At 35.8% G+C, this 13050-nt stretch overlaps 1 protein-coding gene and 1 pseudogene across 1 annotated transcript; both read right to left on the reverse strand.

Moving 5' to 3' along the window:
* Nucleotides 1-8150: 8150 nt before the first annotated feature.
* LOC123848528 (large ribosomal subunit protein eL32-like) lies at nucleotides 8151-8541 on the reverse strand (annotated as a pseudogene).
* Nucleotides 8542-9499: 958 nt separating this feature from the next.
* On the reverse strand, nucleotides 9500-9961 carry LOC123848928 (ubiquitin-conjugating enzyme E2 D3-like). The gene has a single exon (XM_045881787.1). It carries the CDS (start codon nucleotides 9959-9961, stop codon nucleotides 9500-9502), a length of 462 nt encoding a protein of 153 aa, XP_045737743.1.
* Nucleotides 9962-13050: the final 3089 nt, after the last annotated feature.

Here is a 13050-nt window from a genome sequence, read left to right on the forward strand (position 1 = left end):
ATATATAACATTGTGCAACTTAAGGTGCACAACATGTTGACCTCATACATTTATATATTGTAATATGATTTTCATCGTAATTATAGCATCTCTATCATGTCACATAATTATTTCCTTTTTTGGTTAGGGTAATTAAGATCTAGTCTCTTAGCAGGTTTGAGGATTCTAATACATTATTTTTGTATTCACTATATTGTGCATCAGCTCCCTAAGACTTATTACTGCTAGTTGCAAGTTTGTACCCTTAAACAGTATGTCTCCTATTACCCTACTTGCCAGGATGGTTAGCTCCTGATAACCGCCATAACCATTCATGATTCTACATATAAGTGATATCATATAGTATTTATTTTTCTCTCTTTTTGAAAAGATAAAGTTGACAAACCTTTTAGATAGACTAAGAAAAAAACTCAAAATTAGAAATATGAGAGGAGACGTTATAATTGGTAACAGAAATGTGTAGGATCATAAAAGACTACTATGAACAATTATATGCCAACAGGTTAGATAACCTAGAAGAAATGGATAAATTACTAGAAAAACACAACCTACCAAGACTGAATAATGAAGAAGTAGACATTTGAACAAACCAATATTGAATAAAGAGATTGAATCAGTAATCAAAAACCTCCCAACACAGAAATTCCCCAGGAACAGACCACTTCACTGGTGAATTCTACCCAACATATAAAGAAAAATTAATGCTAGTCCTTCTCAAATTCTTCCAAAAACTTGAAGAGGAGGGAGCACTTCCAAAATCCTTCTCCAGGGCCAGCATTACCCTGATACTAAAGCCAAATAAGGACATAAGAAAGAAAACTATAAATCAATATCACTGATCAATATAGATACAAAAATTCTCAACAAAATATTAGCAAACTGAATTCAAGACCATACTAAAAGGATTATACACCATAACCAGGTGGGATTTATCCCTGGGATACAAGGATGGTTCAACATGGAAATCAACACAGTAATACATCACATTAGTAGAATGAAAGACAAAAATAACATGATCCTCTCAATAGAGGCAAAAAAGGGTTTGACAGAATACAGCATCTTTTCATTATAAAAACCCTCAACATATTGGGTATAGAAAGAACACACCTCAACATAATAAAGGTTATATATGGCAAACCGACAAGTAACATTATATTAAATGGTGAAAAATTGGAAGCTTTTCCTCTAAGATCAGGAAGAAGATAAATATGCCACTCCTGACACTCTTATTCAATATAGTACTAGAAGTCCTAACTAGAGCAAGTAGGCAAGATAAGAAATAAAAGCCATCCAATTGGAAAAGAGTAAGATTGTGTTTATTTGCAGATGATAGGATTTTGTATATAGAAAATTCCAAAAACTCACCCAAAGAAACTGTTGGAACTAATCGACTAATTTAGTAAAGTTGCAGATATAATATTGACATACAGAAATCAGGTGCACTTTTACACACCAATAATGAAACATCTGAAAAATAAATACTGTGCTATTCACAAGAGCATCAAAAACAAATATCTAGGTGTAAATTTAGCCAAAGGAAAAAAAATAAATTTAACCAAAGAAGTGAAAGGTCTGTACAAAAAAACTACGAGACATTGTGGGGAAAAAATAGAAGACACAAGTGGAAAGATATCCCATGTTCAAGGATGCAAAGAAGATATTGCTAAAATGTCCACACTACCTAAAGCCATCCATAGATTCAGTGCAATCCCTATCAAAATGTCAATGACAGGAGCACCTGGGGGGCTCAGTCAGTTAAGGGTCTGACTCTTGATTCTGGCTTGGGTTATGATCTCAGGGTCTTGAGATGGAGCCCTGTTTTGGGTTCTGTGCTGAGCTTGGAGCCTGCTTAAGACTCTTTCTTTCCCTCTCCCTCTGCCTCTCCCCCCCCCCCCACCAACTCATGCTCGCTCTCTCTCTCAAAAAAATGAATAAAAAATAAATCAATGACATTCTTCACAGAAATAGAACAATCCTAAAACTGGCATGAAACCACAAAAGACTGCAAATAGGCAATGCAACCCTCAGAAAGAAGAACAAAACCGAAGTCTCCACACTCCCTGATTTCAAAGTGTATTACAAAGCTATAGTAACTAAAACAATATGGGACCTACATAAAAACAGACACATAGACCAGTAGAACAGAATACAAGAGTCCAGGGGCACCTGGGTGGCTCAGTTGGTTGAAACGGCTGGCTCTTGATTTTGACTCAAGTCATGATCTCAGGGTCCTGGGATCAAGCCCTGTGTCAGGCTCCGTGCTCAGCGAGGAGTCTGCTGGAGGATTCTCTCTCCCTCTGCCTCTCCCCACAGAGTGTGTGTGTGTTCTCTCTCTCAAAAAAAAAAAAAAAAAAAAATCCAAAAAACCCCAAAAACCAATAGTCCAGAATCAAACTCTGCATATATGTTCAACTAATATTCAGCAAGGGAGCCAAGAATACCCAATGGGGAAAGGATGATCTCTTCAGTGAATGGTGTTAGGAAAACCGCATATACATGCAGAAAAATGAAATTGGACCCCTGTTTTACACCACTCACAAAAATTAACCTGAATATATCAGAGACTTAAACATAAGATCTGATACCATAACACTCCTAAAAGGAAACATTGGGAAGAAATTCTTTGACATTGGTCTTGAGAGTGATTTTTTTGGACCTGAGACCAAAACCACAAACAACAAAAGCAAAACCAAAAGTGGGACTACCTCAAACTTAATAGCTTTCACACAGCAAAAGAGACAACAAAATGAAAAAGCAACCTACAGAATGGGAGACAGTTTTTGCAAACCATACATTGGATAAGGGGGCTAATATAAAAAATATATAAGGAACTCCTACAACCCAATTACAAAAAATGAACAATCTGATTAAAAAATGGGCAGAGGAACTACATAGACATTTTTCCAAAGAAGACATCCAAATGGCCAACAGGTACATGAAAAGATGCTCAACATCATTAATCATTAGGGAAATTTTAATCAAAACCACAATGATATATTCACCTCATGCCTGTTAGAATGGCTATTATTAGGAAGCGATAAGTGTTGGCGAGGATGTGGAGAAAAGGGTATCCTTGTACACCGTATATGGGAGTGTAAATTGATTCAGCCACTAATGATAAACAATATGGAGATTCCACAAAAACTAAAAATAGATCTACCCTATAACCCAGCAATTCCACTTCTGAGCATATACTCAAAGAAAAACAGGATATTGACAAGATATATGCACTCCCATGTTTGCTGATTATTTACAACAACCAGTGGAAACAACCTAAGTGCCATTTGTGACCATATTGAGGACATTATGCTAAAATTTGTATGTTTTCATTCTAATCTTTATTCATATAATTAAATCTACATTATGAGGAATTTGCAAACTGTTTTCCAAAGTGGCTGTACCATTTTTAATTCCCAGAAGCAATATATAAGGATTTTAATTTCCCCATATTCTTACCAACACTAGTTATTATTTGTCTTTTTGTTTACAGCTATGCTACTGGGCATGAGGTTGTTTCTTATTGTGGTTTTGACTTCTATTTCCCTGATGCCTAATGATGTTGAGCATCTTTTTCATGTGCTTATTGGCTATTTGTGTATCTTCCATGTAGAAATTTCTTTTAAATATTTTGCTCATTTTTGATTGGATTGTTTGTCTTATTATTGAGTTGTAGGAGTTCTTTATGTGTTTTCAGTACAAGCTCATTATCAGACATGATTTGCAAATATATTCTCCAATTCTGTGGGTTGGTTTTTGTTTTTGTTTTTGTTTTTGTTTTACTTTCTTGGTGGTATCCGTTGAAGCACAAAGTTTTAATTTTGATGAAGTCCCACTAATATAAATTTAATTTGGTTGCTTGTGCTCTTAGTGTTATACCTAAGAAACCATTGTTAAATCCAAGGTTACAAATATTGCCCCCATGTTTTCTATTATGAGCTTTTAAAATGATTATTCCATCTTACATTAGATTTTTGATCCATTTTGAGTTAATTTTTGTATATGGTTTGAGGTGGGGGGTCCAATTTCATTCTTTTATATGTGGATAGTTAATTTTCCCTGAAGAATTTATTCTGGATTGTAAAATCAATTCCAAAGATCTATGTCTATCCCTTTGCCTATAACACACTCTTGAGTGCTGTAGATTGGTAGGTGGCTTTGAAATCAGGAAGTGACTTAGATCTTTTTTAATTTCCTTTCACAATACTTTAGAGTTTTCAACAGTATGAGTTTTGAATTTCTTTTGTTAAATTTATTTATATTTTATTCTTGTGGATGGTATTGTAAATGGAATTGTTTTCTTAATTTTATTTTGGAGTGGTCATTACAAATGTTTAGAAATGCAGTTGATTTCTGTATATTGATCTTGTATCCTGAAAACTTGCTTAGTTTGTGTTTTGATCTAATATTATTTTAGTGGCACCCTTTAGATTTTCTCTACATAAGATCATGTCATCTGCCAATAGGGATAAATTTGTTTCTTCATTTCAAATTAGGATTTATTTTATTTCACATTCTTGTCTAATGTCTTAGCTTAGTACCTACATAACACATTGAACAGAAGTGAAGAGAGTGGCTTTTCTTGTCTTTTTCCTTATCTATGAAAGAAAGCATTTAAGTCTTTCACCATTAACGCTGGCATGGGTGTTTTGTAGGTGCTTTTTTTCAGTTTGAGGAAGTTCAATTCTATTCCTAGTTTACTGAGTATTCTTATCATGAAGGTTGTTGGAGCTCATGAAATAACAATGAATTTGTTTTTATTTATTAAGATGATCATGCAATTTTGTCTTTTATTCTGTTGGTATGTGGTATCATATTAATTGATCTTTCAGATGTTAAAGCCACTTTGCTTTCTGGGATTAATACCACTTTTTTGTGTGTGTATAATTCTTTTTATATGGTTAAGGATTTGTTTTGTTAGCATTTTGTTGAGGATTTCTATGTATATTCATAAGGGATATTGGTCTATAGTTTTCTTGTGATGTCCTTGTTTGGTTTTAGTATCATGTTTTATTTAGTATCATGTGTTTTCTCTTCTGTATTTTTTGGAAGATTTTTAAAAAGAAATGATATTAATTTTTCTTTAAATTCTTGGTAGAATCCATCTGGACCTGGGATTTCCTTTGTGATAGTTTTTTGATTACTAATTCAGTCCCTCTTTCTGTTGTTATGGGTCTATTCAGATGTTCTCTTCTACTTGAGTTATTTCATAGTTCATGTTTTTCTAGTGATTTGTCCATTTCACCTAGTTATCTCATTTGTTGGCATACGGTTTGTATTAGTATTCTCTTATGATCCTTTTTATTTGCCTAAGGTTGGTAGTAATATCTCCAATCTCATTTCTTATTTTAGAAATGTGAGTCTTCTCTTTTTTTGGGTGTCCATCCAGCTAAAGGTTTATTAATTTTGTTGATATTTGGAAAGAACCAAATTTTGGTTCTGTTCTTTTGCTTTATTGTTATTCTGTATTTTTTGGTATTCCAACTCTAATCTTTGTTATTTTCTTTCTTCTACTAGCTTTGGGTTTTGTTTGCTCTTTTTTTTTCTAGTTTCTGTGTTTTAAAAATCTGTTTTCCAGTTTTACTGAGATATATTAGCATGTAACACTGTAAGGTATACCACTTAATAGTTTGGTATATGTATTGTGAGTTGATTACTATAAATTCAGTTAACATCCATCACCTCATATAGGTATAATTTTTTTTCTTGTGATGGGAACTTTTAAGATCTACTCTCTTGGGCGCCTGGGTGGCTCAGTTGGTTAAGCGACTGCCTTCGGCTCAGGTCATGATCCTGGAGTCCCGGGATCGAGTCCCGCATCGGGCTCCCTACTCGGCAGGGAGTCTGCTTCTCCCTCTGACCCTCCTCCCTCTCATGCTCTCTGTCTCTCATTCTCTCTGTCTCAAATAAATAAATAAAATCTTTAAAAAAAAAAAAAGATCTACTCTCTTAACTACTTTCAAATATACAATACAATGTCATTAACTATAGTCAACATGCTGTATATTACATCCCCAGATCTTATTTATGTTATAACTAAAAGTTTGTACTTTTTGACCACCTTCACCCATTTCCCCCAAACTCCAGCTTTGACAACCACCAGTCTGTTCTCCATTGCTAGGAGTTCAGTTTTCTTTATTTTTTTTTATTTCACATATAAAAGAGATCATACAGTATTTGTCTTCTCTGTCTGATTTATTTCACTTAGCATGATGCCCTTGAAGTCCATTCATGTTGTCACAAATGACAGGATTTCTTTCTTTTTTATGATTGTATAATATTTCTAGGTGTGTGTGTATATATATATATATATATATATATATATATATATATATATACCATTTTTTTTTAAAGATTTTATTTATTTATTTGAGACAGAGAGAATGAGAGACAGAGAGCATGAGAGGGAGGAGGGTCAGAGGGAGAAGCAGACTCCCTGCCGAGCAGGGAGCCCGATGCGGGACTCGATCCCGGGACTCCAGGGTCATGACCTGAGCTGAAGGCAGTCGCTTAACCACTGAGCCACCCAGGCGCCCCTATACCATTTTTTTTTATCCATTCATCATTGATGGACACTTAGAATGTTCCTATGTTATGGCTATTGTAAATAATGCCAAAATAAACATGGGAGTGCAGATACCTTTTTGAGATAGTGATTTCATTTCTTTGAGTAGCTGGGTCATATGATAGTTCTATTTTTAATATTTTAAGGAACCTCCATAGTGTTTTCCATGGTGGTTGCACCAAGTTACGTTCCCACCAAAAGTGTACAAGGGTTTCCTTTTCTTCACATCCTTGCCAATACTCACACATATATGGTCTCTTGTCTTCTTGATAACAGCCATTCTAATAGGTGTGAGGTGCTATCTCATTATTTTGTTTTGCAATTCCCTGATAATTACTGATGTTGAGCATCTTTTCATGTACCTGTTGGCCATTTGTATGTCTTCCTTGGAAAAATGTCTATTCAGTTCTTCTACCCATTATTTTAATTGGATTGTTTGTTATTTTGCTATTAAGTTATATGCGTTCTTTATATATTTTGGATATTAACCCCTTATCAGAAATATAATTTGTAAATATTTTCTCCCGTTCTGTAAATTACCTTTTCTTTTTCTTGATGGTTTCCTTTTCTGTGCAGAAGCCTTTTATTTTGGTGTTGTCCCACTGGTTTATTTTGCTTTTGTTGCCTTTGTTTTATGTGTTATATCCAAAAAATTATTGCCATGATCAATGTCAAGGACCTTATCCCCTATGTTTTCCTCCTTCAAGTTTTATAGTTTCAGGTCTCACATTTAAGTTTTCAATCCATTTTGGGTTAATTCTTGTTTTGTATGTGGCTGTCCAGTTTCCCCAGCCACATTTATTGAAGAGAGTGTCCTTTCCCTATTGTGTATTCTTGCCTCCTTTGTCTTAATTGACCATATATGTGTGAGTTTATTTCTGGGCTCTCTCTCCTATTCTATTGATCTATGTGTCTGTTTTTATGCCAGTATTATACTTTTTTGATCCCTATAGCTTTGTAATATGATTTCAAATCAGAAAGTGTGATGCCTCTAGCTTTGTACTTGCTTTTCAAGATTGCTTTCACTGTTTGGGATCTTTTGTGGTTTCATACAACTTTTGGGATTGTTTGTTCTATTTCTGTGAGAAATACTATTGGAATTTTGATAGAGATTGCATTGAATCTATAGATTGCTTTGGGTAGTGTGGGCATTTTAACAATATTAATTCTTCCAATACATGAGCATGAACTATCTTTCCACTTATTTGAATTTTCTTCAATTTCTTTCATCAGTCTCTTTAGTTTTCAATGTATAGATTTCTCACCTCCCTAGTTAAATGTATTTAAGTATTTTAAGATTTTTATTTATTTATATGAGAGACAGTGAGTGCAAGCAGGGGAGGGACAGGGACAAGAAAACTTCACACTGAGTGGGGAGATTGATGAGGGGCTTGATCTCACGACCCTGAGATCATGACCTGAGCTGAAATCAAGAGTCAGATGCTTAACTGACTGAGCCACCCAGGTGCCCCAGTATTTTATTATTCTTGATGCAATTACAGATGGGATTGCTTTCTTAATTTCTCTCCCCCCTTTTTTGGTAGTTTTATGGTTTTACTAACACAAATACAACAGGCACATAAGCTGTCTATTCACTTTCTCCACTGTGCATTCTGGCATTGGGATTGATGACTCTGATGGCCCGCTGGGCTGCTTTTTCTGCAATGACTTTGTGGTTCTTGGAGGACACATTGTGAGCAATCTCTGCACATCAACAGCACTTCAAGCTCCTTGATGTCGTGAAATAGGAACTTCCAGAAGCCACTGGGCAGCATGTGCTTTGTTTTCTTGTGGCTCCCATAACTAATGTTGGGCATCCAAATCTGGCCCCTGAATCTTCTGTGTACCCTATTGTCAATGCCTCTGGGTTTCTGCTGGTTGTGTTTTATTTTGCCATATCGGTCTGACTGGTGCCAGCTGAACTTCTTGGTCCTCTTTTTAATGATCTTGGGCTTTACCAGAGGTCTGAGGGCAGCCATGATGCTGAGTAGGAGATGGCTGCTACCTTCTCAGGCAGCGCTGAGAAAGAGAGCTTAATTTCTCCTTCAGATAGTTGATGTTAGTGTATAGAAATGCAACTGATTTTTGTGTATTGATTTTGTATACTACAACTTTACTGACTTCTTTATTCTAGTAGGTTTTTTTTTTTTTTTGGTTTATGCAACTTTATTGAAGAAAAATCAATTACTAGCAGAGTTGATCACTCATCCATTGACAACTTGTACCATTTATTCAGTGCTATATTAAACAGTGTATTGGAAGACAGATTAACTAATAGCTCCAAACCTCCTAACAATTTAAATGAGGATTACAAAATGTTTGAGGCCCTAGTTTTGAATACAAAGGGTGTTTGACTTCCAATTTCCATTCTCTGTAGAGCAAGAACAGGTCATTCCTTTATTGATATGCATAAAATACATCACATTTTCAGTTCTGCTGATGCTATAAATGCAATACCAATTTTCCAGCCACATCAGTTATGAGCATAAAGTATATCATGTTAACTTTGAATCAGCAACAATGGAAGGCTTAAAAAAGACTGGGTGCTAGAATAATGTTGCTTCCTTTGATGTGACAACTGAGCATCCATCTCCCTCCCCCTCAGATGATTTCTTCAGCATGTTAGAGCACTGAGGAATGGTTTTGCTCTCATAACCAAGTAAGAGTGAAGACATTGGCCACATAATAAACATGCTCCATTTTTTAAAAAATTCTGAATCTTGGGCAACTGTTCTCTTGTAACTATTTTACAGTTTCTAAAATCAATTATTATTGAAAGCTAGAAGAACTTAAGTCTTCTCAAATAAACATGTGAATGAATGGAGGGAGGTAAACAAAAAATAAAATTAAAAAAGATGAGGTCTGATACAGGAGCAACTTGATAAGAACATAAAAAAAGGAACAGTAATTTAAAGTTTATTCCAGCTATAATGCAGGTTATTTGACTTTAAGGTAGCATGACATGACATAGTTCTGAGTCCATTCCCAAGATATTCCATTGTACTTATCTCTGCCTGTTTTATAGATCCATGTGATCTCTGGTACTAGGGGTTCATCTGGGTTTGGATCACATAGCAATGAAAAAATGGATGAAAGAACTTTAGAAATAGTTAAAGCAGGAGACCATTGTGATCTTAGACTATCAAGACAAATGCTGCCATTACTGTTAATATTTGGATGATAAACTCTTGTAAATGCAACCTTAGATGGTTTGAAGGTATAATCTATAGGAAAATGAATTGTCAAAAAGAATACACTGCCTTGATATGAGCTATCATTAAGTCCCATAATTGTTGCTTGCCAATGAAACATGCAATCCTCAACTAGACCTGCAGAACATTGTGCTGGTGAGTCATGGGCCAAATCACTAAGTTCCTTATTAATCCGTTTCACTGCCATAGTCTGTGCTTTTTGGCTGGCTCCTCACTGGCTCGGTGTGTACTCAAAGGTCCAGCCAAAACTCTTGATTATCCAGGGCAGCGGGAAAGGATTGTCTCTTCATCTCACACCGGCTCTGACAGACACAGGCGCAGAGAGGCTGGGTCCTCCCTCAAGATGTAACCTTGGCCTCCTCTCCCTGGGGAAGCTGGTACCTCCCCCATAAGGACTCACACTGCGGACATAGCCCTCATAGTTGGTTTTCACTCTTTTTGTTTTGTTTTTGGGGGTTTTTTTTGGTGGAGTCTTTATAGTTTTATATATATAATATTATGTTACCTGAAAATAGAGACAGTCTTAATTTTTCCTTTCCAATTTGGATGATTTTACTTTATTTTATTTTTTTAAAGATTTTATTTATTTGTTTGACAGAGAGAGACAAGTGAGAGAGGGAGCACAAGCAGGGAGAGTGGGAGAGGGAGAAGTAGGCCTCCCGCTGAGCAGGGAGCCTGATGTGGGGCTTGATCCCAGGACCCCAGGATCATGACCTGAGCCAAAGGCAGACGCTTAACGACTGAGCCACCCAGCCACCCACCCCTATTTTGTTTTTTCTTGACAATGCCCTGGGAAGGACTGCCAAGTACTGTATTAAATAAAAGTGGCAAGAATGGGTATCCTTGTCTTACTCCTGATCTTAGAGGGAAAGCTTTCAGTTTTTCGCCTTTGAGTGTCATCTTAGCTGTGGGATTGCAATATATGGCCTTTATTAGGTTGAAGTGTTTTCCCTCAATACCCACTTTGTTGAGAGTTTATATCATAAATGGATGTTGACTTTTATCAGTTGTTTTTTCTTGCATTTATTGAGATGATCATGTAACTTTCATCCCTGATTTTGTTGAGGTGGTATAATTAATACATTGATTGACTTGCAGATGTTGAACCATCACTGGAATAAATCCTACCTGATGATGTGTGATTCTTTTAATACATCCCTTTAATTTATTGTTAAATTCAGCTTGCTAATATTCTGTTGAGGGCTTTAGCATCTATGTTTATCAGGGATATCACCTGTAATTTTCTTTTCTTGTAGTGTTCTTGTCAGGTTTTGGTTTCAGGTTAATGTGGGTCTCATAAAATAAGTTTGAAACTGTTCTCTTTTATTTTTTTTTCAAGAGTTTGAGAAGAATTGGTATTAATTTTTCTTTAAATGTTTGGTAGAATTTGCCAATGAAGCTATCTGGTCCTAGACTTTATTTGTCGAGAGATGTGATTACTGATTCAGTCTGCTTACTGATAATTGGTAAGTTCAGACTTTCTATTTCTTCATGATTCAGTCTTGGTGGGTTGTGTGTTTCCAGGAATTTTCCCATTTCTTTTAGGTTGTTCAAATTTTGGTATATATTTTTTCCTAGTAGTCTCTTATGATCTATCACATTTGTTTGGTATCATTTGTGATGTCTCTTCTTTCATTTCTTAATAAAATTTTCTTTTGGGTCCCTTCTCTTTTTTCTTCATTAGTCTAGTTATATGTTTTCTAATTTGTTTATCTTCTCAAAAAAAAGGCACTTCGTTTCATTGATCTTTTCTGTTGTCTTTTTAGTCTATTTCTGCTCTGATCTTTGTTATTTCCCTCCCTCTACTAATTTGGGTGTAGTTTATTCTTTTTCTAATTTATTGAGGTGTAAAGTTATTTTTTTTAAATATGGGATTTTTCTTTTTAGATGTTTATCCATAGGAACTTCCCTCTAGAATTGCTTTTATGGTATCTTATAAGTTTTCTTATTTTATATTTGTATTTTCATTTGTCTCCAGATATTTTTTGATTTCCTTTTAATTTTTTCTTTGACCTGTTCGTTGTTTAGTACTGTATTATTTAATCTCCACATATTTGTGAATTTTCCAGTTGTCTTCTTTGAATTGATTTCTAGTTTCATAACTATGTAAGGAAAAAATCCAGTATTCTTCCTGTGTTTCTCCTTTACTTGTACACTACTACCATGTTCACAACACTTGTGACACTCTGGCCACCAAATATGCAGGGGTTTTTTTTTTTTTTAACCACATCAAGCAATTCTTTGTGACACCACCTGGGTGTCCTTGAATTTAACTCAGGTCTGACATTAGCTACCTGGAGACAACATCAGATCTCACAGGTTAAGGACTGTTGTCTCATGAGATGCCAATTACAAGTAGTACATCCTCTGGTTACCTATAGCTTCTGTTCAACTTGGATACAAATTGGAAGTTTTCATGGCCTCCTCCCCCTTGGTTTTGATTATTTGCTAAAACAGCTCACAAAATTCAGGGAAACACTAAATTCCATTTATTAGTTTATTAAATGATATGGACAGCCAAATGAAGAGATACATAAGACAAGGTTTAGGAGGTTTTGGAGTGTAGCAGGCTCTATATCAGTGAATTTGGGGTGTATCACCCCCAAATACATGGGTATGTTCTCCGATCTGAAAGCTCTCTGAACCCTGTATTTTTGGGATTTTTATAAAGCTTCCTCACATAGGCATGATCAATATTAACTCCAGTTCTAGCCCTATCCCCTCTCTAAAGAAGTGGGGGTGAGGTTGAAAATTGCAAGATCCAATTATGCTGTGGTTTTTCTGGTTTACCCCCCTTCCCCATCCAGGAGCCCACCTAGAATTACCTCATTAGAATAAAAGATGCTCTTAGTGCTCTTATCACTTAGGAATTTATAAGGGTTTTAGGAGCCCTGTGTCAGGGACTGGGGTCAAAGACCAAATATTAGAACAAAAGATGCTCCTAGTGCATGTATCACTAAGGAATTTATATGTCAGGAACTGGGAGCCGAGCCAATATATGTATTTCTTATTATTTCACAATATAACACTTCTTTTTTTTTTTTTTTAAAGATTTCATCTATTTATTTGAGAGAGAGAGAATGAGAGACAGAGAGCATGAGAGGGAGGAGGGTCAGAGGGAGAAGCAGACTCCCTGCCGAGCAGAGAGCCCAATGCAGGACTCGATCCCGGGACTCCAGGATCATGACCTGAGCCGAAGGCAGCCGCCCAACCAACTGAGCCACCCAGGCGCCCACAATATAACACTTCTGACACTTCTGGCCACCAGATCAGGGA

The sequence above is a fragment of the Mirounga angustirostris genome, unplaced genomic scaffold (assembly GCF_029215605.1).
Source record: "Mirounga angustirostris isolate CCGP_5_RB_7025 unplaced genomic scaffold, mMirAng1.0.hap1 SCAF_2, whole genome shotgun sequence".
NCBI lineage: Eukaryota > Metazoa > Chordata > Mammalia > Carnivora > Phocidae > Mirounga > Mirounga angustirostris.